The sequence below is a fragment of the Lotus japonicus genome, chromosome 2 (genome assembly GCF_012489685.1).
Source record: "Lotus japonicus ecotype B-129 chromosome 2, LjGifu_v1.2".
Taxonomy (NCBI): Eukaryota; Viridiplantae; Streptophyta; class Magnoliopsida; order Fabales; family Fabaceae; genus Lotus; species Lotus japonicus.
Window position 1 is genome coordinate 94269147 of NC_080042.1, and position 15209 is coordinate 94284355.

The 15209-nt window shown below is 35.6% G+C and overlaps 1 protein-coding gene across 1 annotated transcript; it reads right to left on the minus strand.

The window, feature by feature from the left end:
* Positions 1 to 685: 685 nt before the first annotated feature.
* Positions 686 to 14944, minus strand: LOC130741323 (protein EXPORTIN 1A-like). Its single transcript, XM_057594178.1, has 32 exons — positions 14750 to 14944; positions 14404 to 14520; positions 12799 to 12891; positions 12624 to 12695; positions 12270 to 12377; positions 12116 to 12198; positions 11553 to 11691; positions 11414 to 11482; positions 11258 to 11335; positions 11045 to 11107; positions 10903 to 10947; positions 10485 to 10592; positions 9943 to 10044; positions 8951 to 9157; positions 8723 to 8782; positions 8257 to 8367; positions 6827 to 6924; positions 6639 to 6747; positions 6235 to 6300; positions 6013 to 6111; positions 5830 to 5910; positions 5621 to 5710; positions 4263 to 4348; positions 4058 to 4138; positions 3787 to 3969; positions 3584 to 3650; positions 3151 to 3261; positions 2902 to 3009; positions 2529 to 2666; positions 2311 to 2448; positions 2131 to 2235; positions 686 to 1318 (listed from the first exon to the last, which is right to left on the minus strand). Exons 1-32 carry the CDS (start codon positions 14846 to 14848, stop codon positions 1196 to 1198), a joined length of 3237 nt encoding a protein of 1078 aa, XP_057450161.1. The 5' UTR covers positions 14849 to 14944; the 3' UTR covers positions 686 to 1195.
* Positions 14945 to 15209: the final 265 nt, after the last annotated feature.

Below are 15209 nucleotides of genomic sequence, written 5' to 3' on the forward strand. Positions count from 1 at the left end.
ACAAATACATTGTCCTCAAGTGGTAAGATCTAGAGGACATATGAGTTCGGTGAGGTTGATTTAGGGATCAATCCCTAGAGGTTGCAATTTAACTTTCCAATGTACCAATATTTTTTTTACAAAGACACCCATTCAGACTATCTCTTTAATAGTGGTTGTACCAAGAAAAAATTCCTTAAACTAGTATTCAAATGCTTTTCTAGGGTCAACTGCTGCACTTTGTCCCTACCTGGGTATGTTAAAGGAATGAAATTAAAAAATCGTAATACTTAAAAGGCATGCTCTTTTAAAAAAAAAAATGCTTAAAAACATAGAAATCGTTATATCAATGATATATATGCCTCCCCTCTATTCAATGAAATTGAAGCTCGTATACGTCTTCACTCTACTCAATGATATAACTTAGTAGAAGTAAATGGGAAACAGATTTTGGATTCAATTGCTTGATTAAATTCTTCATGACAACCTTCTTTCTCTTGAATTAGATTTTGGATGTTGCTCTTTCAAAAGGATTTATGAAAGAGCAATTTCAATGAAAGCGATTTTTATTACATGTCTACCGACCACTTATCAATGAATAATTTTCAGTGACAAGATATACAACAAAGGCCGACCACATCCGCAAAGATGTCACAACAACATCCAAACCCAAGAACAAATGAGTACCAATGTGACTAGGAAAGCATTTTAAATAGTTTATCTCATTAAGAACTTCGAGCTTGGAAAATCCATATATTCAATGCAATCATGGTAGTATACATCAACTTCTTCCCTAAAATCAATTGGTGAAAATATACAAAAAGGATCAAAGCACAAGGGTTTTCTGCACAAACTGCCAGAGGTTAGGAGGTCATCAATACTGGGAATTAAGTCATCCTTCCTGTGATTCTATGAAACGCTGCCCTGATGAAACACAACAACAAATGACTGGTATCATCCTAAATCAGCAGCTGAACAATCTACAGTCACTAGGTTGACAAGGCAGAATCAAAATCCGGCAAAACCTCTGAAATCAGGAACCTATGCCAAACCAATTCAAACATGAAATATTGGGGGAATCGAAAAAACTAAACTTTAAATAGGAAAGTGCAGCATCTATTCATAAAGCATCTGGTATTTGATTGAATTAAGGCGCCTGTGACACGATTCAAAATGCCTAACTCGCATGCTGTTTAGCCTATATCTATCTATCTATCTATGAGTCCAACATTTCATCTTGCAACTCGCTTGGGGCTATAAGACCTGGAACAGAAAGCATTCTTTGTCGTTCTCGCTCTCTCTGTGCTGCCGCCTCTTCAGCATAAAGATCTTTGTTATCCTGCAGTGGAGAGGGAACAATTAATAAACCTCAGGACTGAAATACTGTTAAAATATAATAAGTTGCAATACATCTTGCTACATTGTATGGTCAAATAATCAACAAGATGATTAATTATAAGCAAACTAAGTAACCAGCAGTGGTCACGAACTTTAATTACAGAAAGCTTTTCAAAAAGTCACAAAACTTCAGCCGTGAATATATAAAGGAATGCATTCAAGAATTTGAATACCTCAAGCAGTCAAGCCAGCCTAATATATAAACTATAAAGCATGCATTCAACCACAAGCCAGCCATGCATGGAGTCAATAAAAGCTACTTAGTTTGAAAAATACTTATGACTTTTTGGGTCATGTGGCCAAAGTACATCCACCATACGAATTAAGTGTCTGGTTCAATAGCGCTTGAGTGCAATGTAAACAGGCTTTCATCCCAATTTATAGAAAGAGTTTCATTCACTCTTTGTCTCGAAGTAAGTGTTAAAATCCATTTGCACTGGTATCAACGAGTATCCAATATTGGGTCCATGTAATTGACCCATCCAGTGGGAAAAACCATGGTAGTTTGCTGTGGGCCAAACTGGCACAGGGTTTCCAAAAAAGTTGATTTTTTTTGTTTCTTGAAAATATATAAACATTTTACCCAAAATCCAGCAGAAATTACTAGTCCAAACAATTATCATATGTACCAGTTTAACTTAGCATAAACACGATGCTCTAGAAATTCTCCAGGCAGAACTCAGAAGACTAAACTTCCTCAATTGTTGTATTGGTCAGAGGAGGTAAAAGAAACAGTACAACAAAAAGTATTACCTGAGCTGAAAATTCTTTTGACTGTACAAGAAAATCTCGTATGTGATTTTTAAATGTGGAGAGGTCATTTGTGGACTCAAAGAGTCCATTAACAAATTGGGTAACCTGCAAATTTCTTGAAATTAGTCATCTACTCAGGCAAAGGAGGCTGATAATTACTAGTTGTTTCTCCGCAATTACCTCTGCAGCAGTCATGTTGGGAAATGAAGTGCTTAAAAGTTTTATTGTGTACTCAAGTACAAAAGCTGCATTACTTGGGTACGGATAAGGATTTGTAGCAGCATCCCAAAGAGGCTCAGTCAGGGCACCAGTTTCTGCCTGAAAACACCAAACTCTGTATTAAGCAATTTCTCACTTGAGGGTAAAATGAAATTAAAAGCAAGATGTTGACACTGTACCAGACAAAACAAATGTTGAAGCACCAAGACATGTAATTTGAACCCAGGCTTATGAAAAGTGTCCGTCAAGACAGCAAATATCTCTTGCTCTATTGTCAAAAAATATGTACGATAAAACTGATTACAGAACTCCGTGGCCTGTTTAGTATACACAAATAGACATTCAGCCAACAAACAGGAAAAGAAAAGCTAAAAAGGGAAGGAAGTTCATTAGGGACAACTGGACAAGTGAGGGGAGCAAAACTGGGAAGAGTAAAAGAAATACTGCCAAACTGGAAAAAGTATTCGCAACAAGAAGAAAAACTAAGAATACAAAAGGAACTTCTGTAGGTTAAGGGTAACAGCTTTAAAAAATGACATACAAAGACCACACCTGAAACTTCTTTAGCATCTCCAACAACAGGTTCAGCCCAGTTTCAGCTATGTTTCTTTCTGTATGCCGAAATGCCCATATGATTGAATCCATGACAAACTTCAGTTGCTGACATGTATTACAACAACATCAGGCCCGCACAAACAGAAATTACAAATTTACAAAATAGCCATGGTTAACACCAGATAAAGTCAAATAAATTGGCATGCTGTTGGTCTAGTGTGGGAGAGAGGGAGCAAGAAAGACAACCTGACTCGACAAGCAGATTAATGCATGGAAACAATGAGTAGCTATAGCACAAAGTAAAGAGAAGAACTTTAGCCGATGCTCTGGGTAATCTTCGAAATTTTTGGTAATCATCTGTGAAACAGAATAGAAGGATACATATAATTCAGTCAATATTTCATTGCAGATATCCAATAATTATACAACATCACAACAGACATAAAATAACTTCTATGATGAATTAGAAGCAAACTTTCTAATAGGTGTCTGAAATCTTAAGAAAATCACCGAGTTTATATCTAAAGTAACAAAGCCATTAAGACTTGATCCTCAAAAGAAAATAAAAGCATATTTCTTGCAAAATCTAATTAAAACAAAAACAAAAGTGAGGGGATCAACTTAAGGTTCATTATCAGAATGATTGTCAGCTAGAACAAAAGTGAGGGGATCAACTTACCTCTAGTGTACACTGGAAAACAGCTTCAAATATGCGGGGGACATCTTCAACCATTGCAGCTTTATATCTACAGGTATGAGAGAGAGATGAGTGACTGTGACACAAACTTTTGGTAAAATAGGTAGAGGTTGGTTATCATTGCTCCATAGATAAAATTAAAATTATTAAAAAAAAGAAAAAAAACAGAGGACAAAATGACATACTTATTTACAATTGTGGCAAAAAGTGACAAAACCTCTGATTCCCTTGCATCAGGCACGTTCCTGGCATAATCTCCGAGAACAGGATCCATCATTGGTGGCACAAATTGTTTTCCAATTTGTGGTTGATCTTCAGCTTTGTCCAAAAATGTCTCAATTAGTTTAAGTGTCTCTCTCTTAACCGATCTGCATAGCCATAAAGAAAACCGCTTACAGAAAAGATACTAAATAGAACACTGGTTAGTACAAAACCAATATAAATGTAATTTTTTACCGCAGAAGTTTTACAAACGATGTCCTGGATGCATATGGACCCCCTTCAGCAATACTTTTTGATATAAGCTCACTATACATTCTGTAGCAGGGAAGACATATATATGATTTAGTATTTACAGAAGAAAAAAAAAATAAGCAACCCTTGCCTAAAACAAGAATCCATGCGAAAACAACATAAAGGCTTGTCAGTTAACAGAAGGTACCTGTAAACGTTCAACATGTCCAAAAAGATCAATGAGATTTGAGGAAGGAAATATGTTCCTAAAGAAGATGCAACGCTTGTATTTGTCTGCAATTGGAGTGACCATAGCACAAAAGTATTGTCATAAATTAGGGGATAAAACCAACAAGAACTGCAGACCTTAGAATTGACTACGGATAATAACAGTTAGAGATCTAATATACAACCAGTCATGTCTTCACAAAACAGCTTGAAAATGGAATAGATGGTCATGACATGGGACTTGATCCTTTATAAACAAGGTCTAACGCTAACCCCCAAAAGCTAGCTCGTGAGCCTTCGACAAAAAAAAGTCTTTGTAGCTCTATTTGGCCATATTTCTTGTCAATTTGGGATCTTAACAAATCCCTCCCATGCCCAGAACTGGAAATTTAGCACTCGAAAATCCGCAAGGCTAGATAGATTGCAATGGGAAATCTGCAAGGCCAGATAGATTGCAATGGGAAATCCACAAGGCCAGGTAGATTTTTTAGCAGAGTGGCCCAATGTAGAATCTGAAATAGGCTTTAACATCATCTTAAATTTATACTGAGCCTAACTCAACCCCAAAAGTCAGTTCATAGATGAGGATAGCCCAAGACTTCACAAGCACTACTTTAGCCATCTCTACGTGATGGGATCTTTACAGAGTTCAGCTCTTGCCACCGGTATTATTCTAATAAACTCTTAAATTTCAGCAAACAATAAATGATCTTATGCATTGTCCAAACCTCAAGTTGCTCCTTACATGAAAGGGCGTTTTAGAGATGTAATATAAAACAAGTTGAGTCTTCAACAAACAACTTAAGCTTTAAAAATTATTGGCTCATGTAACAATCACACATCTAAGGTTAGTAGAAACCTAACAAAAGGAAAAGTGACCAAACCATGGCCCTTATGATCAAAGAACTAGCACAGTTCAATCATTTAATACCGATTCCAATTCTAAAGTTCAGTAAACAAGTAATTTGACTAATCTTTCTTAACAACTAAAGCTTAGCAGGAAGGGGGTTGCCTGTTCCAAGATCCACTAGCAGGATTAAAACCGAAGACCGTATGTTGCACTGCATCAAGTACACACAGGAAGAGAAATGTAGACGACTCATTTTTATTCTGTTCATCTACAAGTGCTTGAAAGATTTTGGGATTAGGGTTTACTAGTACTTGAAGGAAAAACAGATAAATGATTCCCCCACTGACAAGACTAGAGTGTAAGAATTTTGCAGAGTAAAGATCAAACAATAAATTGAACTTACTACAGATGACCAAAAAATTCCATGCAGATTCATATTCAAATATTAAACAGAGCAGAATCACATAAAAATTACTACAAAGTTATACCTGCAATATGTTAAGCACAGTTCGGATAACATCATGATCCTTAAGAAAATCAACATTCTGACGTGCCTGCCCTATAATTTCCAGCCATTTCTGTAGAAGAAATGAGAAGGACCTCAGAAATTGTTATAGCACGTGGCTTAAGCAAACAATGAAGTGAGTTTGTACAAGAGATTTAAGAAATAATATGGCTTCTCAAGCATGCAGAGTACCTGATTGGGGAGATGCATCAACCGCTGGAGGTATTCATCTCTCTTCTGTGAATCAGACTCAGCTTGAACCATACTGCCGACCTACAATCGGATAATATTACTTGAACAGGTGCATACTAAAGATAAAATATAGGATAAAAATCATAACAAATGAACATTAGATAAAAGAGAGAAATTGCATACAGATTCGTAGAAAGTGTGTATTTGATGGGGTTCAAGATCTACAATCGTAGTTGAAAGACCAGAAAGAAGTTCAGATACAAATGGCTCATTTTCGCCAAGCTGAAATAATGATCACAATTGTTGCTGTCATTTATCAAATACCAAGTAGAGAACATGTATGGAAAAGATTCACATCCTCTGGAACTGGAAGGATGGAAAAGGAAGGAAATGCAGACATTTTACCTGGGTGATTACAAATTTACGCTTACACTTCTGGACTATTTTCAAAAAAGTGTCACATGCCATATCCTGATATACATGAAATGAACAAAACTAAGTATGAAAGAATTCCCAGCATCAAATAGATTCCACATGTAATAAAATGATTTGATCAACAAAGAATGTCCCATTATTAAAATTTTAGTACACAAGTTGTATTGAACTACACAATGGAAAAATCAAACAAATACGTCTAGGCTTATATAGAAATTAGAATGGAACAATCCAATGCAATATCACTCCGTGAGAAAAAATAGCACAACCTAGGTTTATTTTATTTATGTTAAAACCTAGGTTTATTATATTTATGTTAAAGATAACAGACAAGTAGAAGTCTGACAGAAAACCTCAAGGAAGAAAAAATAAACCTGAACTCCAGGATGTGACTCATGCATAAACTCAAATAACTTATTCACAACAGTTTTTAGAAACTTCCAATGAGCTCTCAAGAACCGCGGATACTGCCCCACGACATACCTACCAACAGAAACAACTATATTATTCATCAGAGGAGAAAAAGACATAACATAGAGCACAGGAATACATTAAAACTTACATGATATTACTTGCAATAACAGCTTTGTTGTCCTTTCCCTTTGTGAATTCACATAGATTCAATAAATCACGAATGACCATCACTAAAAATCTGTTTTCCTGCCACAAAAGCAGATGTATATGTTAAAATTCAGAACCAATGAAAGAATCCAAAAGAGAACAAGTGATGGATGCAATCCAAAGTAACCCTTAATCTTCTTGAGCTACAAAGTCAACATAGATGTCCTTACAAGTCAGAAGAATTATCTTAAAGACAACATGATACCACAATAATAGAAATACCTCAATTGGCAAAACCAGAAGTTTAGATCCCTACCCACTAAATAATCAATTGCGCCATGTTTCTAGTAGCAGCCAAACTGATTCAGACTGTTTCTGTACCACCTAGTTATCACTAATATATTTTTGCAGACGAAAACTGCTCATGTCAAACTCCAACCATTAATGAATCGTATGTGACAGTAGTGTCATTGATTCAGACCACTTCTGTATCACCTAGCTATCGCTAATATATTTTGTCAGTCAAGGGTAGAATTAAGAAAACTGTTTATGGCAAATTCCAACCAGTTATGAATCGTATGTGGTACGCGTGACTTAGCTCTATTACTTCATGTCACAGTAGGTGGTTGCTATGGGAGCTTTTTCATGATGCGACCTTCACACCAGAAATCGTGACTGCTGTAGCAGGATATAGTGGCTTCCAAGGTCACTACGCTGAACTGGAGCCATCTGATATCTCATGCATTTGTTGGATAAAATAAAATAATGTTTCAAACCTTCCTCAATAATTCAAGTAAAATAAACCTGATCCTTGACAAATCTATCATCTGAAAACCTGACACACCATAAACCAGTGTTCACTGGTGTCATTTCCAGTCAACCATAACACTTTAAAGTTTAAACCACTGACCCACTGCTTGCATGTCTCTTTCTTCGTTCGCCAGTCGCCACACTAGACAGGCCTCTGTTTTTTCCCTTTCTTATTCCTCCACACCGCACAGTTCACAATCTCCTAATTTTTATCTAATATGGTCTATTATTTTCCTTCAACTCCACCATGTTTCTTTTTCTTTTATACTCCATTCCTGTTTTTATCATTGCTCTTTGCAGCCCCAATACCAATGCCTATGATTGATTGGGATATTGTGTTTAAACTATGAATTTTGGTTATAAATTATCTTAAATCTACAATCTCGGGTATAGCAGCCATCCCCTGCTATAGCATTCTAGGGTTGGTCACCACATTCCTCAATCAATAGCAAGGATTCTAACAGTACATGACACCTGTTTTAGACATATATTTAAATAAACCATTGTTGGGATTTGTACGACTAATATCAAAGAAGTCTAATGGATAAAGTATATAAGACAAGATAGTCTAACAGAAAAACAGAAAGTTTGAGTAGGCTCAGCATTGCATATTCACGGTACCTGATCTTCCATCATGGAACCAGATATAGATCCTATGGCCCAGCATAGTGTGTTCAAATTGTTCCATGTCCAATCCTCACCACCAAGTTGTTTACTTAATTTTCTAAGCATCTGCATATTACAATATGGGAGTCCATTAGATCAAGCCGTGATATTTATATAGGCATAGAAATTCAACAAGTAGTCAATGCACGATATAACTCTAGATCAAAAAAACATCCATATAATATTGATATATTTCTTGGTTAGTGAATTCGAAATCAGGTTATTAATCTTATCTTTCAAGAAAGATCTGACAAATATTGCCATCTTCACTTAACCATTTGATGAGAGAACACCAGCTTATATTTGAAACAATTTAAACTTTCCTATAATAAATTTTAAAGTGAAAAAGAAAGAAACAGCATAATCAATTTTTATTTCCATTCAAAACATGAAAAGAACCTGTTCTTTCTGATTCACTTACCTGTCTTTCTGTATCATCATGGTCAAGATGCGACAAGTAAATAAGAGTCTCCCTCATAATCTGTATATTAAATGAATTGATCAAAGAATGTAGCCACAGAAATATCTCAAATTTATTATTTTGTATGACCATCATCTAAAATATATTATTCAGATGAAAATGCATTCAAGACAGGTTTTTTGCATCTATCTGGTTATTATGCACTAAACTCTGGCAGAACCTCATTACCTTATATTGAACAAGAACATCATTGTCTTTGAGGGTTTCGCGGACAATATTGCCATTTTCATCTTCAATGATGAGAACCTCTTCTGGTTTAGCCATACGGCAGATCATAAGCGTTCTCAACTTTGACATCGGACCGGCATAAAGCTGCCGGCGTTGAAGAAGCTGTGAACCAAGGCCATCAACCATACCAGGAGGCATCAGTGGCGCCTGCTTATTCCATTTAGAAACATGGAGTCATATAACTCACAAAATATATTAAAACTAAAATATCATAATTTTCAAATTAAAAAAAATGCAACAGATGCAGTGAAGCTCTTAGAAATGTAAAATTAATACATGTGTACATATACAACAACAACAACAACAACAACAACAACAACAAAAGCCTCATCCCACTAAGTGAGGTGATCCATATTACGTCATTGAGCTCGATAAAAAACTAAATTATGAGGGATACTATTGATAATGAGATCATCTTCAATAATATCTTCCCATGTTCTTTTTGGTCTCCCTCTACCTCTCGTCGCAGGACTAAAAACCATGTTATCAACCCTTCTCACAGGTGCTCCATAGGTCATCTTTGTTTATGTCTGTGCCACCTTAACCGATTTTCCGTCAGCTTCTCTAGCATCACTCCAATATCTTCTCTAATCCACTCATTGTGTAACTTATCCTTTCTAGTGTGGCCACTCATCCATCTTAACATTTTGAGTAAATAATATTATTGATTGAAGACCATTTTCATAAAATATATCATGGCTTTTGGTTTAAAACCAATTGATCAAAAGTCTATGTTGTAACAACCTACACAAAAGCATCATCCATATCATCAACTGTCAAAGTCTAATATGAATACCAAGTACGCTAAATGGAAAGAATTCTATAATTCCTACACGAAAGTATATTGTTTTGGTGTAGGAAAGAGATTTGTTGGTTCTTGATTTTAGCAACGAATAAGCAAGTTTATGAGCATAAACTTAGAGAAACAGCACCTGATTTCCTAACATGTTTGTAGCTGCAGCTGCAGGGTTCTCCAAGCTACGATGTGGCTCAAACAGTTCCGAAACCAAGATATTCCAGTAGTCCAGACAAACCTGGTGTTTTTTCAAACAAAGTTAATGACGAATCTTGTATATTCAAAAATTGGAGGCAAATTAATGCTGCATAACCATATACAGGCTAATAACAATATAACTGGCCTGAACCATAGGGTTAGAGACCCAAGATTACAATAAGAGTTCACCGAGTTGTTCGAGAGACCCAGTAACTCACATCAATTCCCACATTACAAGTTATACTCCCCCTTAGTTTCCTCTTGAGCTAACTAACTAACCACTAAAACCTAAAACGTTACAATTGACTTTTGAACTAACCAGGGGTTATGATCCCATGTAACACCCCTACATCTACCTCGGTAGACTTTGGAGATGATTGGTCTCACCCGTCTTATCACTCTATCAGGCAATCTCAAGAATGAACACATGAGCTTCAGCGTTAATAACATAAGAAATGTGCTGTGTCAACATCACCATACCTTAAAAACCTCAGTATCATCGACATATGAGATGTTGATAAGATATTCAAGACCAGATAGCAAAGCAGCGATATTCTCTTGAGTGGATTCCAAAATTCGAATGTGAACCTGAATAAACAGTAGTGCTGTTAAAAGAGAGTAAAGCATCCATCAAGTGAATGGGAAAAAAATATGGGAGGAAAAGAAAGGAGGAGGACCAGGTGCTGCACAGGTATAGAAAAGGAAATTTACAAGCCACAATTCAAAATATAGAAATTGGGTCTATTAAATTTACAAGCATTACATAATCCACAATACATAAAAAATATCCTAAGCAACACCGAATTCGTTCACCAGGTTCAATTCTATTTATAAATTATATAAATAAAATAAAAAATAGAATCACAGATAGATATCAAATTGAGGAAGTAAACACTACCTTGTAAAATGAGGTAAAGAACAGTGCCAAGTTCTGTATGAATGTCTAAACAAATGGGGAGAAATATTGTGTCAGACAGATGCTTCACAAGCTATTTAGTACATCAGGCTTCTTATTTCAGCAAATTATTACAAAGACTCACTTGTTCCTCACTAGAACCCTGTGCATATGCCTCAGGTATATTTGTAGTAGGTAGGAGTATTGTCTGCATTAAACATAGCATAATCACTCATCCTAAGATCAACCAGGTAAACTATTTTATACAATCAAAATAGAGCAAAACGGATACAGCAACTAAATAAAACAAACAAAAAATGCAGCAAGAGGAACAGAATCTAAAATTATTGAAGCACACCTGCAACTGAACCATGAATATGTTATACATCTTAGTATACTGTGTATCATAGTAATCGCCAAATTGAAGGGCTGCCACCTGTGAACATTAAAAAAAAAGAATACTAATCTTGAAAGTTACAGGTAAAAGACATAAGAACTAGGAGAAGAACCATACCTCAATTAAGCATTTCAGTGTAAGGTTTCGATATACTGGAAGAGGGAAAAACTTTAGCAGGGTCTCAAGCTGCCACACATAGCAAAAGATTTCAGTATTCCTCCATGGTAGTGTTATTTAAACAGAAAAGTACACCTACCAACGGTGATTCAAATATATAACCCAAGGGGATCCATGATAAGAAGGCATGCAATGTAGACAGAGTTGCACGTATAAGTTCGGCCCGTTGGGATGCTGACAACACATATAAGCATAACTCATGTATGAGCTGAAATTCACTGTAAACAAAATGTAAAATTTTTAGAAGGCATAGGCACTCCATGCAAACAGAGTGATTGTAGAAAAATCACACAAAATAACAGAACAGATAAATAGCTACAGCATGTAAAACCAGGGCCAGTAAGAGAATCAATAATCCAAATCCAACATTTGAGCGTCAGCTTCAGCTATAAAAAAGCAACAGGAAATTTTTCCAAACCACACAACTTTACAAAACCAATGATTAAAAATTTGCTATCCCGACAATGCACTCTACCCTCATTCCCATCCCCTTACCCTAGGCTCCCATGTGGGGCTCCCAGGGCCAACACAATGGTGAATCCTCCCTTGAACAAAAAAAAATGCCAGATCTCCAAGTTAAAAGAAATAGAAATGAAATCGCACAATCATGTTTTTATATAAACAAATGGCATTAACTGTTACCTATTCAAGGATTGTTTAAGCTCTTTAATCTTCTGCTGAGTCATCTCTCCTCTTGAAAAATCAAAAACCTCTTCACTCAAGAGCTGACAAAACATTTAGTAATGTCACTCATTGATTAAGAAAGAAATTTTAACACAAATAATGATATACTTACCTTCAATATTGCCATACAATTCTCACAAATTGTTTCACTAGTTTTAGCTGCAGAAACAAGGTCGGGAATAAAACTTCGCCATCTCAGGGGCCACTCATGCTTCAAAATCTGCAGGTATGAAAAATCAAAAATTAACCATTATGGAAAAGTAATAGTTCAGTACAAATTTATATGTAATTGCTGAAACTGAAAAACTAAAAGAATGCAGTGAAAGAATACAGATCCATATGGCAAAGATGAAGAGTAGGTATCCCTTTCATCAAGATAAATAAAACATATGGAGTGAATAACTGATTGGAATAACAGAAATAAATCAATTTTAAAAATAGTAGGGAAATGCAATATTATTTTTACCTGAACTAATATAATATTGAGCTTATTGACATACAACCGCTCCATTCGAAATGAGGCCTCATTGCCAGAAAGCTATGCAAGAAAGGTCAAAAATAGAATAAAGGATGCATAAAGACTATAAGCATTGACAAATTAAGAAAGTCAGACTAGTTAAATCTCCAAATGCAAGTGATACCTGCACAATAATATCAGAGATGAAATTTTTCATTCCATCTCGCTGCTCAAGTGGTAATGCGTTCCATCTATATTTAATTACACCTTCTAGCACCTGAATATACACAATAGGGAAAACTAAGAAAAGCAGTTTAGAGTGAAATTATCGCAACAACGTAGAGCACTTGTTTGACACCTGATAATAGTTTCTTCCAAACACACTTAACTAACAACAAGCTAGAAGCAGAAGTAAAAATGGAAGGGGGACCAAAAGACCACCCATGTAAACATGTCAAAGAAAACATAATACACAAGTAAACAAGTCAATGGCTCTATCCAACAAAGTGATGTGAAAATATGACTTTCCACAAGCCCTCTAGACAACTGAACTATACAGGTTAAGATTTCAACAAATATAGCAAATGTAATCTAGCCCATCTGATGTTGTATTGTTAATATTTGAAACTTCAATAAATTTTGTGGTATTCTTCATTATGATTATTGAGTCGAGATTCAAAACCTGAATTGGAGAACCTATTTTTTCGAATCATGAATCAAATATTTTTATGTATCGTAAGATACATGACACAAAAAAAGAATGTCATAAGTTGAAACATGACCCAATATATCATATAAAAAACCTTAAAATAATCAAAGATCTAAGCCATAAATCAAAATAAGCCATAAAAAACCTTAAGTTCAAGTCTTCAACCCCTCCAGTAAATATCAATACGATGACAAACTGCAAACTTCTTTCCTATTACCTATACTTAAATCCTAGTTAATAATCATAATCTAACTATCCCACAACAATAACAAAAAAGAGCACAACAATAAACAAATATCACATTAGGAAACATGGGAGTAGATGGAGAGAAGTGTCGAGAAAAGGGGGACCAATGGGGACCAGAAACGATAAAAAAAAACTAGAAACGATAAGAAAGGAGACATGTTTCATTGGAGAGTCATAAATGTCACATAAATCAATGGTAGTGGTTAGTAACGACCAAAGTAGGGTTTGATTTCTCTAAGAATGTGACGAGGGTATTTTGGAAGGATACTAGTCTGGTATCCCTGACCCTTTTCATTAAAGAAATAAAAAAACAAGCCCAAAAAGCACCAGAAACTAGCCGTATATTAAAACCAGGTTAAGAATTATTCAATGACAAATTTTAGTTCTTGTTCATTGATTGAATTAACTGATAGGATTAATTAGAATTTTGTTCTTAATTTTTTCCCGCTCAATTCATTTCTTATGGACCAAGTATAGGGCTTAGCTAGAGATCATAATATCAGTAAAATCATGACCACTAATTGCTAATAGAACTTGAAAACACAAAGGGCTTATTAGACTAATTGTTAATTAGTGAATTAAACAATTGGATTCAAGTAAAACCCGAACTGGACAGCCCTGAGTATTTCCATACAAAATTCCTCTTGTGTTGCACAGAACTCTCTTCAATTTGTTATTGTTCACTTTTAATTAGATGGAATAATTCATCTCATTCTGATTATCAATATAACTATAGAGTTTGTTAATCCATTAGTTAGTAGCTACTAGCTAATCCTTGTGGGAACGATTTCGACTCTTGTATTACATGACCAATGGATCGTTGAACAAACTAACCTGCAGAGCAAAGAACTTGGTATTGAGATTCTGAGTGTTCTGTAGAATATGCATGACTTGAAGCCACATATCTGGATTGTTTTGCAAATCGCGCAAAATCTGGTCAGCAGCAGTTCTCTGCATTGTGGAAAATGAAAGCAATCGTTAACCAAACAAACATCACTATTTCTTTCTACATTATCGATGCTGCTTCAACTCTACCAAGTTGACTCTAGCATGAATCGGCATTAAGTTAAACGAAAATCCAAACACGGAACTGAATCAGTTTTGAATTGTTTCACTGTTTCGAAGCATTCAGGAACAGCGAAAAGTAACGAAGGATGAGCGGAGAGTGAGGGAGTGTGACCTGTTCTTTAGATCCGGTGCCGTAGAAGGCAGCGACAGTGGCGTCGAGTAACGGGACATCGATGGGTTGGGACAAGTCTCGGAGCTTCTCGGCGGCCATGGCGGAGGGAGAGTGATAAACCCTGGAAACCACAGAGCGGGAGAGAAGAGAATAGAGATTTGAGGGAGAAAAGGGAGGGAGGAAGAGGCTCTTTTGGACTTTGTATGGTGTTTATATAGGGAGAGACAGCTTGAATTTGAAGCAGACTTTAATTATTTATTAATTTTAATTTTTTTTCTCACCCATTTCTTTGGAAAGTTTGAAACGATAACATAGCGCCTCCTTATTTTGATCCCTTTTATGTTGTTTTGCTCGTCACGTGAAATTAGTAAATATCTTATTTAAACACCTCAATATTTCTTTATTTCTCACTTCTAATTGCGTAAGAAATATATGACATTTATTATTTCAAAGAGCTTCT

Bases quoted from the DNA above. Each gene is read 5' to 3' on its own strand.
- LOC130741323 (XM_057594178.1), bottom strand. From the start codon at position 14,848: ATGGCCGCCGAGAAGCTCCGAGACTTGTCCCAACCCATCGATGTCCCG. The intron at 6,925-8,256 runs GTACCGTGAATA...CTTTTGTGGCAG, and splicing joins GTTCCATGATGGAAGATCAG to GAAAACAGATTTTTAGTGAT. The intron at 5,711-5,829 runs GTACTCTGCATG...TTTCTTCTACAG, and splicing joins TGATGCATCTCCCCAATCAG to AAATGGCTGGAAATTATAGG.